The sequence below is a fragment of the Helianthus annuus genome, chromosome 1 (assembly GCF_002127325.2).
Source record: "Helianthus annuus cultivar XRQ/B chromosome 1, HanXRQr2.0-SUNRISE, whole genome shotgun sequence".
Classification (NCBI taxonomy): domain Eukaryota; kingdom Viridiplantae; phylum Streptophyta; class Magnoliopsida; order Asterales; family Asteraceae; genus Helianthus; species Helianthus annuus.
This window is the reverse complement of record NC_035433.2, coordinates 44,093,177-44,109,443: the sequence shown is the minus strand read 5'-3', so window position 1 is coordinate 44,109,443 and position 16,267 is coordinate 44,093,177. Positions and strand designations below refer to the sequence as shown.

At 38.7% G+C, this 16,267-nt stretch overlaps 1 protein-coding gene across 1 annotated transcript; it reads right to left on the bottom strand.

The window, feature by feature from the left end:
• Positions 1-5,180: 5,180 nt before the first annotated feature.
• Positions 5,181-6,187, bottom strand: LOC110936108 (protein HAPLESS 2-A-like). Its single transcript, XM_022178445.2, has 3 exons — positions 5,600-6,187; positions 5,375-5,468; positions 5,181-5,305 (listed from the first exon to the last, which is right to left on the bottom strand). Exons 1-3 carry the CDS (start codon positions 5,690-5,692, stop codon positions 5,202-5,204), a joined length of 291 nt encoding a protein of 96 aa, XP_022034137.1. The 5' UTR covers positions 5,693-6,187; the 3' UTR covers positions 5,181-5,201.
• Between the last annotated feature and the right edge of the window lie 10,080 nt (positions 6,188-16,267).

The window sequence follows — 16,267 nt, the reverse complement described above, 5'->3', positions numbered from 1 at the left end:
CTAGAAATTCTTAGCAACTTCCGCGTGCCGTCGCGTGCAGTGCTGGATGCCCCGGTGCCGGGAGACGCAAGAGGTAGTTCGTAAGTTGCATCTGTTTTTCCAGTTTATCTTTTTGACTGGTTTTCTTGATTGTTTCAATGCAGGTATCCTTGCGGATTTTGGGAAGTTTGAGAAGTGCATCCCCAAAAAGCATGCGGAGAAGAAACCGGTGAAGAAAACCGCGCGGGGTCGTGGCAAGGGGAGTTCTGAAGGCTCAGTTGCCCCTTCTTCAGTTTCTGAAGCCGCAGGTACCTATCGATCTTGTTATCGCGAATATACCGGTTACGTGGTAGTATCTGACACCCTTGAGGGTCTTGGTGTTATAGGTAGTGGTGCGGCTGCGGGTGGAACTGCTGCGGGTCCCCCCGTTGTTGGTGAGAAAAGAGGACCAGAGTAGAAGGTTGGTGGTGGTGGTGAACCAAAGCGTCGGAGACTGCAGACCAAAAGGGCTGCTCCGGCGCAAAAGAAACCTGCGGTTGTTACTGGTAAGTATATCTTTTTTCATTGTTTTGTATGTACAATATGTTGGATTAACAATTGTTGCTCTTTGTGTTGCAGAATCCCGAGATGCAGGTTATTCTTTCTTTGACTTCCCTTCGTCTCCCCTGCATACCGCTGCTGCGGGTGCGGGGGTACCAAAGGAGCCTGTTGTGCCCAAGGAGCCTGCGGCCCCTTTTGTTGGGCCGGTTCGTGATCCCACCGTGGAGAAGACGGTGGAAGGGACTGATGACCAGATATTCGACACTGTGGATTCCTCTGACAATCTGATCTCTCCTAATGAGGATGATGGATTGGACTTGAGGTTTTCAGATGCTGGTAAGCAGAAGTCTGATGCTGAGGTGCGGCAGCATGATGCTGAGCCGCAGAAGTCTTCTGCTGGTGAGAAGGGTACCGGTTCGTCTGCCGGCGGTGTGGGGTATGATGGGCCTCCAATTCAGCCTGGGGAGTCTGAATTGGAGTATTATTACCGCACCTATACCCAGGGTCGAAGTACTGTTTATCACCGACCCCCCTGGACTGTTATGCAGGGGGATGATATTTCCAACGACCCTTCTGCGTGCAAGGAGATTTTGGGTGGTCTGGGCACCCCATTTGAAGTTGAACGTGCCCGTTCGGCACCCCGTGAGCTGCGGATTAACCAACTTTCTACCATGCTAGTAGGAAGTTCCATAGTGGCGAATGCCATTTTGGAAGACTACAGGGTGTTAGGCCGCAGGGAAGAGGAAGCTGCTCGCTTGCGGGCCGAAGCGGAAGAGTTGGTCAAGGCTGCTCGTGCGGGTGCGGAGCAGCTTGAGAAGGATAGAGCTGCTTTTGAGAAGCAGAAGCAGACCTCGGAGTGGGCTGCCACTGCTCAGCTGAAACAGGTTCGTACTCTTGCCAAACTTCTTTTTGATGAACGCAAGAGTTGGAATGAAAAGTATTCCAATGAGCGCAAGAAGTGGAATGAATCTTGGGCGAAGCAGAATGACAATCTGTTTCGTGCTCGTCAGGAGTTGACAAATGCCAAGGCAGCGAACATTACCGTGGGCAAAGAGAAAGCTGCAGCTGAGGCAATTGCGGTTAAGGCGCAGCAGGCAGAGGCCCTGGCTGTTAAAGCGCTGGAAGAGGCCAAGGAAACGGGGGCCCGTACTGTGAAGGCCCTGGAGGAGGCCAAAGAGAGGGAGAGCCGTTCTTCCAAGGCTCTTGAAGAGGCGGATGCTGAGCGCATTCGTTTGGATAAAGTTGTTGCCAGCCTTCAGGTATGACTTGTTACCTTTGTTTTATATTTCCCTGGTTTTTGAGGATGTTTACGGATTTTGAGTAAACTATTTTATGCTCTTTGAAAGGCTGATGTTAAGGCCCGGGAGGACGCGGTTAAAGACCTTACTACCCGCGTATCGGTTGCGGAAGAGCGGGCTAATTCTGCTGTTGAGGCCAAGGACGCCTTGACCTCTTCTTTTAACCAGCTTGAGAGTGACCGCGAGTGGATGCGGAGTCACGGTATCGCGCGTGTAAGTATCCCTTGCCTTTATATTTGCTTGGATTAGTATCCGAGACTTATCCTTTGTTTACTGCAGATTGTTCAGGCTATCATGAATGCGCCTGAGACCGCAGCTGGTTTGGACTTGGTCAAGCAGCGTGCTCGTGACGCTGGTTTTAAAGCTGGTTATAACCGCTGCATTTCCCATATGAACGTCATGTCTGTAGGCGGTGTTATCGAAGAGCGATCCAGCTTTCGGGACGTGGATACCGAAGGTCGCCTGAACGCGGCCGTAACCTCCTTTTATGATACGTCCCTCTCTTGTGTGGAGAAGTTGGACGACTGCTTAGAAGCTGCGGATTACGTTGACCGGCTGCGGATGCTGTATGTTGATGCCGAAGTGGAGGATCCCGCTGGTGGTGCTGGAGATGACGCGGGTACCAGCGGTACGAAATAGGGTTTAGGTTGGCAAGTGTGCCCCCTTTTTGTTTTCCTCTTGTATATACTAGGAACTTTATGTAAATCCATTAAGCATCACGTGGGTGCTTGAATTTTTTGAATATAAAGTTTTTTGTTCAGTTTGTACAAGTGTTTTTGATTCTTGCATGTTTGAACGTATGTATGCGGAACTTTACCCATTTGTGAATGGGGTCCAGTATACTCCATACTTTTGTCGTATGAGTACGCGTCAATTTTGTTATTTACCCCGTTAGGGTTTTAGAATTGTGTAAGCTTTGTAAAAGCTTATATATCCGGAACTCTACCCATTTGTGAATGGGGTCAAGTATACTCCATACCTTTGTCGTATGAGTACGCGTCAATTCCATTGCTTGCCTTTTTGGGCTCAGGAATTGTGTTAAGTGTTAACAAAACTTGTTTATCCGGCAGGATAAATATGCAAGTCTTTTTGCCTTTTGCTGGCCTATTACAATATTTGTGTGTGGTTACCACTTTGTATGGGTATCGCGAATGAAGATTTTGCCAATCTGTTTTTGGGATACCGCAAAGTGGAACACGCATTTGTAATAGTAGTAACAAACAATAATGTATAAAATTGCTTATTTATTTATTTGCCAATGGCCTGCGGCCCGATATGTTACATAGAAAATGTAGGAACATGGCTTACATATAACAGCGTCGAAGCTGTTGTGCGTTCCATGTTCGTGCGATAGGTTCGCCTTCTAACGTTTGTAATTTGTACGCGCCTTTCCCTAAGACCTCTTTGATGAGGTAGGGTCGTTCCCACTTGGGGGCAAGTTTGCCTGGGCGTTCAGCATTAGATGCTTCGTTGTCGCGTAGGATGCGGTGGTTCCACTTGCACTGTGGTGTCAGTCCCACTATCAAAACTCGCATCCACCAGCTTCCAGCACTTGGCAAAGGAGATACGCATCGAAATTCTACAAAATCCTTCGGTACCCCTGCGCCAAGTCAACGTCATTCAATACGGTACAACATCATGGATGACACCTATCATCGCATATCTGCAATCAGGTGTGACTCCCGAAAGCAAATCAGAGGCACGCAAGCTACAATACAAAGCGTGCCATTATCAAATGGGCGACGGTATCTTATACCGCAAATCATACCTAGGGCCACTACTACGATGCGTCAACCCCCAGGATGCCACATACCTCATCCGAGAGATACACGAGGGCATATGTGGCATACACGCTGGACCACGCATGGTAGTGGCCAAAATCATGAATGCCGGGTATTACTGGCCCGGTATGCACCTGGACGCCGTCAAAGAGTTGCGCAAATGCATCGACTGTCAACGTCACGCTCCAAAAACTTTGCGGCCAAAGAACAACTTAGTCCTCATCACAACCGTATGGCCCTTTCAGAAATGGGCAATTGACGTTGTGGACCTTTCCCTGACGCTCCGGGTGCGGTCAAATTTATCATAGTAGCGGTTGATTACTTCACAAAATGGGTAGAAGCAAAACCGCTCGCCTCAACCACTGCTATGATAACAAGAAAATTCATTTGGGAACACATCATCTGCCGTTTCGGTTTACAATGTGCATTGTCACCGATAATGGCACCAACTTTGCTGCTGACGAATTTCAAAAATGGCTAAAATAACTACACGTTGAACACATATTCTCATCCGTGGCACATCCGCAAGGAAACGGCCAAGCTGAGAGTATCAACAAAAGCCTAGTCGAGGGCATCAAAGCAAGGTTGGGAACAGCCAGGCGTGGCTGGGTCGATGAACTCCCAAGTATCTTATGGGCTCACCGTACTAGCCCAAAAACAAGCAATGGGGAAACACCCTTCAGCCTAGTCTACGGTTCAGAAGCGGTGATCCCCGCGGAAGTAGGTCTCCCCTCTCCTAGAATGTTGGCTATTGAAAAACTAGACAACATCACAGAACGCAGGATCGATTTGGACCTCTTGGAAGAAAGGCGCGAAAACGCTTCCGTAGACCTGACAGGTGACTGCCGTTGGTTCCACTTGCACTGTGGTGTCAGTCCCACTTGTTGAGCGTATAGGATGCGGTGCTAGCCGCATCGCTGCCTGCGGTAACATCTGATGTTATCGCGTCTCTTGCTAGTGATCAAGAAATACGCGAGATGCGGTGCTGGCCGCATCGTCGCCTGTGGTGACTGTTGCTGTTATCCAGCTTCCTTGTATTGATAGAAGTGTTCACTGGACGCGGTGCGAGGCCGCATCGCTGTGAATACTTCCGTCTTCATACACCAGATGTGATGTTATGTCGCATCACTCTACCGTTCTCATGTTCCATGTAAGTCCTCCTTCGTTACTAGATAGATTGGATTCAACCCTTGTGTCGACGCGTTCTCGCATGGGCACAAGTAGGTTGTTAGCTGGTGGGGGTTTTGATAAGGATAATGGTCACTCGCGGTCGATGCTGACGCGAGATCTGGGACCATACCCCTTCAGGCTCTAACTTTCCTGGACGTTCCGCATTTAACGCTTCATTATCTTGGAAGACGTATTCTCCTGGAGTGAAGGTACAAATGCGGACTCTTGTGTTGTAGTACCTTTCCAGTTGGGTCTTGTATTTGGCTTCCCTGATTCGCGCGATTTCGCGCCTTTCTTCCAATAAGTCCAAGTCAAGACGTCTCTCCGCTTCGTTGTCGATTGCGTTGACCGCTGTCAAGCGCGGGGAGGGTAGGCCGACTTCTGCCGGGACTGTGCCTCTGGTTGTCGATTGCGTAACCTTTTGTTTGTATGATCACATACCATACCTGTGTTCTATCCATTGTGCGGAACTGTGCCTCTGGTTGTAAACTCGCACTCGACTATCAATTTCCTTAAGGTCAGAATCTTCCGGTATAACTGCAATGAAATGTTTTTGTTACAAACTATTTAGAAACAAACGTGCTGATATGATGATTAATCGCGTACCATTACACGCATATCTTGCAGCTTGATCAGATGTTGCGTGCACTTCAAAATATTGGGTTATAACTTGTGTTGGCTTCATGATTAAATACTGTCCCTGTAGTGTTAAAAAAAATATATTTCCTCTCTAGAAATTCCATATCATTCATTATTGGGAAGAAACTCGCAATAAACGTTCCTCCATCGATATCACATAAAAATCACAATCTAAATTAGGTAAGAATTAACCTGGTTACCCGTTGGAGATGACGATGACTTCCGATTCTTACTCGCCAGTCTCATTGGGGACACCGAAATCTCTTTTCTGGCCGACAATTTCATCTCCTGGTCTGACAATTTCCCATTGGTGTTCTGCTATAACATGAACTGAACCAATGACAAAATATATACAAGCGAATCCTGTGTCCAAAAGTTTCCTATTGGTGTTCTACAACGACATAAACTGAACCATTGACAAAATGTATACCAGCAAATTCTTTAATCAAAATCAAAAAAGCCAGTAAGAGTAAAATGAATGTTATGAATATTTGAAATCATTAAATGACCTTGAAACCATAGCCGACCATCGGTTTTGAAAGATGATTCAAATTCATTCAGGATGAGGCGAAAGGAACCTCAAATTGGGAAGAGTGGGTGGTTTTTTTGATGAGAAGATTTAGGGAAAACCACCGGAACCAAATCAGTAGCTAAAACCGCTCCCAACTGCTGCTTCTAGAAGGTTTAGGGTATTTTAAATGGCTGAGATCTCATCTCAGCTTGATCAAACAGTCAGAATTCAATCAAATTTCAGTTTCTTTTAACGGGAACATAAGAATAGATAATTATGCTGTGAAGAAGTATTTTCAAAGGTATAGAGAAGTACGTGTGCAAATGTCATTTATTGTAATGTGCGTCTACATATTAAAATCGAATAGAACAAGGGGAGCGTAGTTGTTGAAAGTGAATATAAAAAATAATTACAAAGAGAATCTTTAGTAACTTCTTTAGTGGTAACTTGAAATTGACATTTTTTTCCACATGTACAATGCTAACTACTCCTAAGTGATAACTTTATATAACAATCAGTTGCAACTCATACTAAATCCCACTAAACACGCAAGTTCCCACTATGTTTTCATACCCACCGATAGATCTTTACAAGTAATTGCCATTAGTTGTGTTCCTCAACTTAAACCCATTAACTTTATATTAACCTTAGCACTCTACTCCCACTATATCCACCTAAGTGCAAAGTCAAACCCAAAGCAAATGTTTAACACTTTCAAATGCTGTGGAAACTCTGGACTTGGCGATGCTTTTGTCTACATAGCAACAGCATTCTCCATGATATCAACTTTATCAATCTTCACAACCTTTGAGTTGATGACATCCCTCATGAAATGCAACATTACATTAGATTCCTAGATTCAGGGGCGAAGGTTTGTTGGTGCTCGGGGGTGCACCCGCCCACCCCAATATTTCGGTTAGAAGTTTATAGGTTTCGATTTTTCGTCCAGAAATTTTAAAAATTATATCGGATCGCCTCCCCCTAGGTAACAAACTTTACTTTAATTTACATATTGTATAAATATTTAGGAAAAATTATATAGGATCGCCTCCCCCAGTTATTTTTCCTAAATATTTATATAATATATAAATTAAAGTAAAGTTTGTTACCACTTTGTATATAAGTGATGGGTATTAAAAATTATATCCGATGGCCTCCCCCTAGGTAACAAACTTTACTTTAATTTACATATTGTATAAATATTTAGGAAAAATTATATAGGATCGCCTCCCCCCAGTTATTTTTCCTAAATATTTATACAATATATAAATTAAAGTAAAGTTTGTTACCACTTTGTATATAAGTGATGGGTAGTTTTGTAAATATATTTTACCTCTTATTTGTTTAACCATAGGTTACCCACCACACAATAACTTAATCACAAATTTTTATGTCTAAGAACGGGTTCTTTGAATGAATGAATTTTTTTTAGTTTTATTTGGAACTATTATTATTTGACTTGACCCAAATCGATAGCCGACCCGACCTTAAACATAACGATAGGAAAAAGAAATTGGGTCCCATTATGCCCCCTCGAAACTTTTGGTCAAGCTCCGCCACTGCCTAGATTAATTATCACAGAAGACCACTACATCCATGATTTTGACCCTAAGTTCATAACAAAGCGCCTTAACCATATAGCATCCTTCACTACCTCAGTCAAAGTTATATATTCAACATTAGTTATAGACGAAGTGGCAACATGGCGTAATGATGCCTTCTAAATGACTAGTACTTCTGAGATCTTTAAATACATATCAAGTAACATGTCTCTCTTTATTAAGATCCATTGCAAAAGGAGCATCCATATAACCATGAATTATACTTTTTCATCATAACCATGAATAAATCTGCTAACCACACTAACAACATATGTTTAATCAAGCCTACTTCATACAATTTCATACATGAGATTCCCAAGTGAATTAGCATATGGCAAATCCACCATAACTTCTATTTCAGCACTTTTTTTGTAGCAAATCATTGTTTCATAGCGTAAAGTGTTGGCCCATTTGAATGGTCATGCCCTTCTTCACATAAGCACTTTTGGTAAACTAAAGCTTACTAAGTTTCCTTTCCTTGTGAATTTCCATCGACAACATCTTTTTGGCTTTGCCCTTGCATATCAAATTTATACACCAATAGTTTATTAGTATTATTTCTTTCACACCCTTGCAAGCCAATATCATAACATTTACATACAACATGTACACATATTCCCATGTTATGTATTTTGTGATGTTGATCAACTATCATAGATGTTTATTATAAACACTATTTGACAATATACTCATCAAAACTTGTGTATCATTGCCTATGGAGATTGTTTAAAATCATGCGAGGACTTATATAATGTGGCTACTTAATGTAAATGTTCTCCGAAAGTCCCCAGAAATCTCCTAGGATCGATAAATCGAACAATATATTACTCTTGATTGAGAAGGAAGCATAAACAAACATAAACAAGAAGTAGAATACTAGTTTCATAATAATCATCATAGACTACAATCTACTGAAATAGTACACATCTACTTCTCTCACTACAACATGAACAAACAATGCTAGACACTAAGTCTCACACATCTCTCACTAAGATATGTCTGCATGCTCTCTGTTCAACACCATTACAAATGAAATAAACACATCTATTTATAGGGCAACACGAATAAGTGTGCCAATACCCTAAGTAGACCAAGCACTTAAGTGCGCTAAGCACTAAGTGCACCAATGCACTAAGTACGCTAAACACTAAGTGCGCCACCTATCAATAGCCTATCTTTGTCTTCGAGACAAAATTGTATAACAACAATTACAAGTCTTGGTACTGCACCAACAGACACCCCTTAACTGTTGCTATAAATTCTGACCAACACTGATAATCATCAGTCACAAGTCTGCATCAACATACTCCCCCCCCCCTTACTAAGGGTATCAGGTATTCACTCTTCTCTGGCAAGACTTGATCTTCTAGAAACACACAATGATCTTCAACCTTCTATTTAAAGACTTGTTGTAGATCATATTTGTGTGGCTGGTTTGTAAAACCCGACGAATCCAATACTAAACATTGTAGTTCTCCCCTTCAATAGTAACTCCTTCTTGATATATCAACAATCAAAGAACCTTTCGTCTATAGTCAGTTATGACATCCAAGACTTAAGTTGTATTAGGCTTCCACAAACGCAATAATTTCTGCTCAAACTAAGAAGTTGAATTTCCATTGTTCAACATCAAACTAATCAGCTTCCACAAACGCAATAATTTCTGCTCCACAATTTCATAATAAGCTAAACTTCTGATGTGGTGTGCAAATACCATAATATGTTTAGTTGATCGTCGTATTTAACCAGATGCATCCGACTTCATTTCTTATCTTCATGACTCAGTATTGTATCTTCATGACTCTACCAATTACCTGTTGGTGCATATTGTGACCACAACAACACATTCGGTCTTTGGATATCTTGTAAATAGTATAACATTTAGCATTAATGGGCTTAGAATTGATTAGCGTTTTGTGTGGGCCACTCTAAACCCGCATGATGTTTACAAGTTTAGAGATTGGCCAAGGCCTAGCATAGTTTGCATACATGCATGGAATATATAAACATATTTTTGATAGGGTTTTAGGTTAGACAACTAGAGAACTCCATACATACATACATATATATATATATATATATATATATATATATATATATATATATATATATGTAATATACATGTTTTTAAGAGTTTTGGGCAAAAAAATCAAAAAAGCGCCGAAGGTTTTTTTTTAAAAAAAAAACAAATTTCAGCAACTTTCAGCATTTTTTGTCTAACACATGTTAGTCACCGAAGTTACATGTGTTATTTTTTTCAAAAAAAAAAAAAGTCGGGAGCTTTGAGTTTCCAGAGTTTCTTAAAATTTTTAGGGTTTTTTGTCTAGCATTAGCCTATAGATATATCTATACTACTTTATAAAGCATATAGAAAGGACAGAAATGGTCATTTGCCACTTTACAAGTCTTTAAAGCCCATTGTACAACCTGTTAAGCACAAAGGTGTTGAAAACTTCTTTTCAACACAAGCTGATACCCGCTTGGATCTTACCCGGATCAACTTGACCCGTTTTACTTTAATGGATCCAATATAGACATTCTATCACTCATTCTAAACCACAAAATTCATTTTATCCATCCTGCCGCTCCACCTTTCTCTACAAACCCTAGATCCTCCACCGCTCCTCCACCTTTCATCCATGGAACCGGTCATCGCCATCACCGTCTTCTCCCCTTCTCCACTCCAACAGTCGCTTAGTGGTACCGTTTTTTACCCTATCTATCGTTTTTGTTTGTTAAATTTTAGATCTTTTAAGTTTTTTTTTAACATCTTTGTCAGATCTGTTATAGTACTTTCAGATCTGTGTTGGTTTTGTGTTTTTCTTAATATTTTGTGAATGGATCTACGGAGAGAGTATATATTTTTGTATTGATTAGGGTTTTTGTTTTCTAGAAATGTGAATACAGTTGAAGATGAAGACTGATGAAGAGGTGAAAGAGAGAACACTGCGGATTGGTTCAAGAACTTTCAAATTCAGCCTTAGTGGTACCGTCTTTAACCCTATCTATCGTTTTTGTTTGTTAAATTTTAGATCTTTTAAGTTTTTTTTTAAACATCTTTGTCAGATATGTTATAGTACTTTCAGATCTATGTTGGTTTTGTGTTTTTCTTAATGTTTTGTGAATGGATCTACAGAGAGAGTATATATTTTTGTATTGATTACTGTTTTTGTTTTCTGGAAATGTGTGTACTGTTGATGCTTTTTCAGGTTACGGAAAAGCATAGTAACTGATGTGGAAAAGCATCTATGGAGGTCAAACCTGGTCAAATGGTATATGAACCGATTCTTAAAGAAGGTGTTTTTAGGTTTGATTGCTCTGCTGATGCTAACTTCTGTTTTGTTAGATTTTGTGTTTATGCATCTTATTTAAGGTTATGAATATGGTAATCAGCTTCCAGCAGGAACCTCATTTTATGGAACAGGGGAAGTTAGTGGACAGCTTGAAAGAATAGGAAAAAGGGTTGGTTTTTACTTTTTTTTTCAATTAGTTATTTATTTTTCATAAATTAATAACTGGACTTGTTTTGTTTGGTTCGGGTCGGGCCGGGTATTGACGAAGTGGAACCACATCCTTATACCAGTCACATCCTTGGGTTCTAGCTATTCTTCCTCTCGGAGACGCGTTAGGAATTCTTGCTGATACAATAAAACGTTGTGAGGTGCTTAATATATCTCGCTTATTTCACTGTTTTATTTTCTGAATATTTTGCTGTTATAGCTATTGTATAAGTGTACTTTTTAAATATATTCAACAGATTGATCTACGTAAAGAATCGACAGCAAAGCTAATTGCCCCGTCACCTTATCCTGTGATTACATTTGGTCCGTTTGCTTCCGCAACCAGTGTTTTGACATCGTTGTCACACGCAATTGGTAATTTCTGAACTATGAATGAAATATGAATATATGATTATAGTTATAGTGTATTTTACTAAAGGTGACGTCTCTGGTAATGGCATATTATTTTAGGAACCGTTTTCATGCCACCAAAGTAGTCCTTAGGATATCAACAGTGTCGTTGGAGATATAACTCTGATGCGCGTGTCCGTGAGGTACGTTAAAATATACTATTAAAATAAAAAGAATTTCAAGTTACAACATTTAAATGTTTGTTATTTTCAATAGATTGGCAAAACATTTAGAGATGAAGTCATAAAGGTATACCATGTGATGTCATATGGATAGATATCGACTACATGGACGGCTTTCGATGTTTCACGTTCGACAAGGTACGTATCCTTGATTATCGACTATATTGATATGTTTCACTCGTGATTCAACTATACCTAGATGTTTTAGAAACGGCGTATCAATTTATTTGAACTACTTTTGACCCATTTCCATTTCATTCATTTGATTTAAAGTATAGTTTTATTTATATTTATTTCTTAAGGTTCTAATTTTGGTGGTGTCGGAGCCCCTGTTGACCTTTCTGCCGTTCTCGAGTACTTCGCTGCTGAGGTTTTTTTAGCTTCACTTAGGGCTTCTTTTCATATCTCTTTGTTTGTTTTTTTAATCTAATTTTATTTTGATCGACAACTCAGTTTTTGGAGTTGGCTAGGAATGCAGCAAAGGGACAATGAGAAGTCGAGATTATTTACAAGGCACATACAGCAAGCAATAGAAGGATGAGCTAGCACTGCTTGTTGAGGAGCCCAGCTCATTATCTTCCTACGAGTGCATATTCGGTCCATATACCCATCTGGGTACATATCACACGTTTCCTTGATATTTTTGTTGATATTCTTACTAACTGTTTATGATGTAACAGGAGCTGCATTCAACTTGCTGTGTGGAGGAGATAGGGACCACATGATTATGGAAAAAATTGAGAGGCATTTTAAACCATAGTGTTACCGAGGTAAATATATCTTATAGTCTATTTTTATATAGTTCCATCTTAATACAATTTATTTAAATTAAAATTACAAACTATGCTTTCGAATCTTGCAATAAGCTTTTACAAATCTCAATTTGAAACCTTCAAGAAGTAGTGTATTGGTAACTGGTAAGCTTCGTTTAAAAAGTAGCGATAAGGTCTAAAACCCAGGAGCGAAGCGTCAAGCGCAAAAGCGCACCGCTTTTCGTACCTGAGGTTTTTAGCACCATCTACCCAATGTATTATATTTCTGATGTCACTTAGATCCAAGGGCTTCAAGGTATTTTGTTCCAAATTATGAACGGACGTTAAACTAGAGGTGACAAGATGGGCGTGATGGCTAATTGGTCAAAATAAGTAATAAGTTCGGGTTAAAAGATGTCAGTTTTTTTACAGGTCTGGTTGACAATATCCTTACTTAAATAATATCACATTCAGTTTAATCTTCTCATTTGCAGGCTTTAGTAAAGACATTGGGTACCGATGAGTTATATTATCTAAAGGAGCAATTTTCGCTATTAGAACCGAGCAAAACCGGATCCATAAGCATGGAGAATATCAAAACGGTCGGTAATCAACAAAACAAATGAACTTCCTTTTGTTTTTTTAATTGTGAATCTTGACATGTTATCTACTGGTCAGGCCTTGTTGAAGCATGCTACAGACGCAATGAAGGAGTCACGATTCCTTGATTTTCTAACATCGGTATGATCTTTAATAAAACAAACTCTATATATATATATATATATATATATATATATATATATATATATATTTAGTACTCGGTTACATATTGTTATCTTTTAAATGATTGATGAATTCTGTGCAGCGGCATTATGTGTGCTTTAGCTTGAGGCTCTTGATAGATGGGAGGAGACTGCACGTTCCGCGTATGAAATATTTGACAAGGATGGGAATAGGGCCATCATGATCGATGAACTCGCTTCGGTAAGTAATAAAATATAACCAAAATTCGGGTATTTTTTTTTGCATAAACGAGTTGGGTATCTAAACAGGAATATAAAATCTATATTGTTCAGTTAATCATTAAGGTTTAAAATATACATAGTTTCCTTTTAGCTAAGTTTACAATATAGAGCAATATATATTTTATAATTTGATTTGAGTATTGATATATGATTTTAGAACAATAAGCCAATCAACTAAGAAGCTAAGTTTACAGTTTTACTTCGTTGACAAAGGTGTTTCAGGTCAACCCCATCCATACAAAAAATTACCCTTTTGACTAGTAACTCAACTAACTCATTTTGACACATCTAACATTTGTCCTTTTACATTGCTATTTTCTTTGCATTTTAGGGAAAACTACAAGCAACTCAAGCAAACACTGATGTTTTCTTTGCATTTTAGGGGGAACATGGGTGCTTCTCTCCCAGGGCATACAAAACTCAGGTTATTGGCGGCAGCCTGCCACATTTAACATATAAAAAAAACTTTATATGTTAAATGTGGCGGGCTTCCGCCAATGACCTGTGTTTTGTATGCCTTGTGGAGAGATGCACCCATCTTCCCCCTAAAAAGCATAGAAAACCTTAGGCGATTGAACCCGCCGCAAGTCAAAACCGAGAATGAATCAGGTTAAAACTCTAAACAGCTTTGCACTTGCATCAAATGATAACTCTTTTAATAAACTTTTTGAATAATTTAAAGTAAAAATTGATTTAAAGTAAAAATAATTTAAAGTAAAAATAAACTTTGATATGCAGCAGCTGTTTAAAAGTTCTGTTAGAGAAGATGACAAGCTAAGGAATCTATGTCGCTTAGTTCGTCTCGTGGTTGTCCTTCGTCTCGGAAAAAGCAAGTGGAATGGCCCCTCGCGCAAGGTGAACTTCACTTTCTAATACTTACTCAAATATCATAACAATTATATTCCTTTTCTTATGTTTTGATTCATAATCATCTATAAACAGAATTGTTGTTTATAAGGCTCTCTTTGGGATGTTTGGAGGATTCGTTGCTGATGTCGTTGCTGCCATCGGTCAGGTTTGAATGAGGATGGCCTGAATCTACGCAAGGGTTGTGTTCAGCAGTTGCTGCTTTGCTGCTTGCCTTGCAAGTATTTTTATTTACTTCCTTTTGGTTTTTAGAAATTTTTAATCGTTGGGTTACGGTTATAAACTGTGTGGTCAGTTCTGTTAATTCGGTAAATGTCAGGCATGGACGTGGGTAAATTCAAGTTAATTCCAATTAATGATATCAATTATATCTCATGTTAAATACGTATCAGCAATCTTTTTAATTTGTAAGGGGGGATAAGTGACAACTAATATATTTAATGTATTATAGCGAATATTTTCCGACATATTACTTATTATTTCCAAAAAAATGAAAATATACAGGCTTATTAATGTCAGTTCAGTTATTTTGGTTATTTACACACACATAACCATAACTGAATCATAAAAGTGGGTTCATAATAATAAAATTATCATTAACAATATTGTTTTTATTACTAAAACACTAACTCACAAATAGAGAAGTTTTTTTTATGAAACAGTCAAGTATTACCCTTATCAAATATCAAATGGTTTAGTTAGAATTCAACTTCAAGTTATAATCCAACGACCTCTTTCATATTCTTAATAAGTCTTTAGATAGAAAATATCTTTTAACATATCTCAACCTTTTCAGAAACCAACTCATGTCAGTATCTTTTGTTTGACTTTTGTCCTTTTTGTTTTTTTACTACTTATATTACTTGCTTTTACATCTACAGCTGTAAAGCAAGCTAAACAGTAAACATTGTTGTCTGAATGGGAGCATACTTGCTTCAGTCTCTATAATAAGTGTTTCATATTCTTAACAAGTCTTATCTCAACCTTTTCAAAAACCAACTCATGTCAGAATCTTTTGTTTGACTTTTGTCCTTTTTGTTTTTTTTACTAATTACGTTACTTGCTTTTACATTTACAGCTATAAAGCAAGCTAAACACTGTTGTCTGAAAGGGAGCATGCTTGCTTCAGTCTCTATAAATACGACATCAAGCTCCACACTCTACAAACACTCAACTACACTCAACTGAGACGAATTAAACTTTCAAATTGTAAGTATTATCTCAGTTGAACTAAATCCTACTTTTAAATCTTACATCAATTAAACCTTCAAAACATCAACCTAACAACTTCTATTTTTATTCGATTTCAGAATATCAATACTCTTTGCATCTGGATCTTGCGCTGTTTCTCGGCTCTTTACATCAAGGTTTTACATTTTTTGTCACCTTTTTACACCTGCCTCTTGCATTGTTGTAAGTTCTTTCACATTTCTTGGTTATTTTTGTAACTTTTAACTGTTGTTTTTGCATCTGTATTGTTCAACTGTGGCTTTTTATATCTGTTAGTTTTGTAACATGTATTGTTTTAGTTTGCATGTATTGTAAAATGTATTGTTTTAGTTTGCATGTATTAATGTTCAGTATACTAGATTTCTATGTTGAAGGATAAATAATATTGCATATTTACCCAACTCATAAATAATATTGCATATATCCCCACATTTAATGAAAAAAATTGCAAATTTACCCATTATGATTTATTTCCTTAAAAATGTATTATAGATTGACTTTTTAACCCTTATTTCTATTAATACCTTAAAAAGTTTTCTATATTTTAATATTTATCCATTTTTATCTTTTTGTTTTTTAACTAAATTATGTTTTCTTACCGTTGTATGCTGAGTGTTTTTACCGTTGTGCTAAGTTAGTTAATTCTGAACGATTTGGTTGTACCAAAGTACTTATTTACTGTTCTAACACTGCATTTTATATTATGTTGACCAATTTAACATTCGGTTTGGTTTATCATATTAACATGGCACTAAAACTCTAAGAAATAACAGAAATCAGG

Excerpts from the sequence above, each read along its gene's own strand:
- LOC110936108 (XM_022178445.2), bottom strand. The coding sequence starts at position 5,692 with ATGAAATTGTCGGCCAGAAAAGAGATTTCGGTGTCCCCAATGAGACTG. Across the intron at positions 5,469-5,599 it reads CATCTCCAACGGGTAACCAG|GGACAGTATTTAATCATGAA; the intron begins GTTAATTCTTAC and ends TTAACACTACAG. Across the intron at positions 5,306-5,374 it reads TGCAAGATATGCGTGTAATG|TTATACCGGAAGATTCTGAC; the intron begins GTACGCGATTAA and ends ATTTCATTGCAG.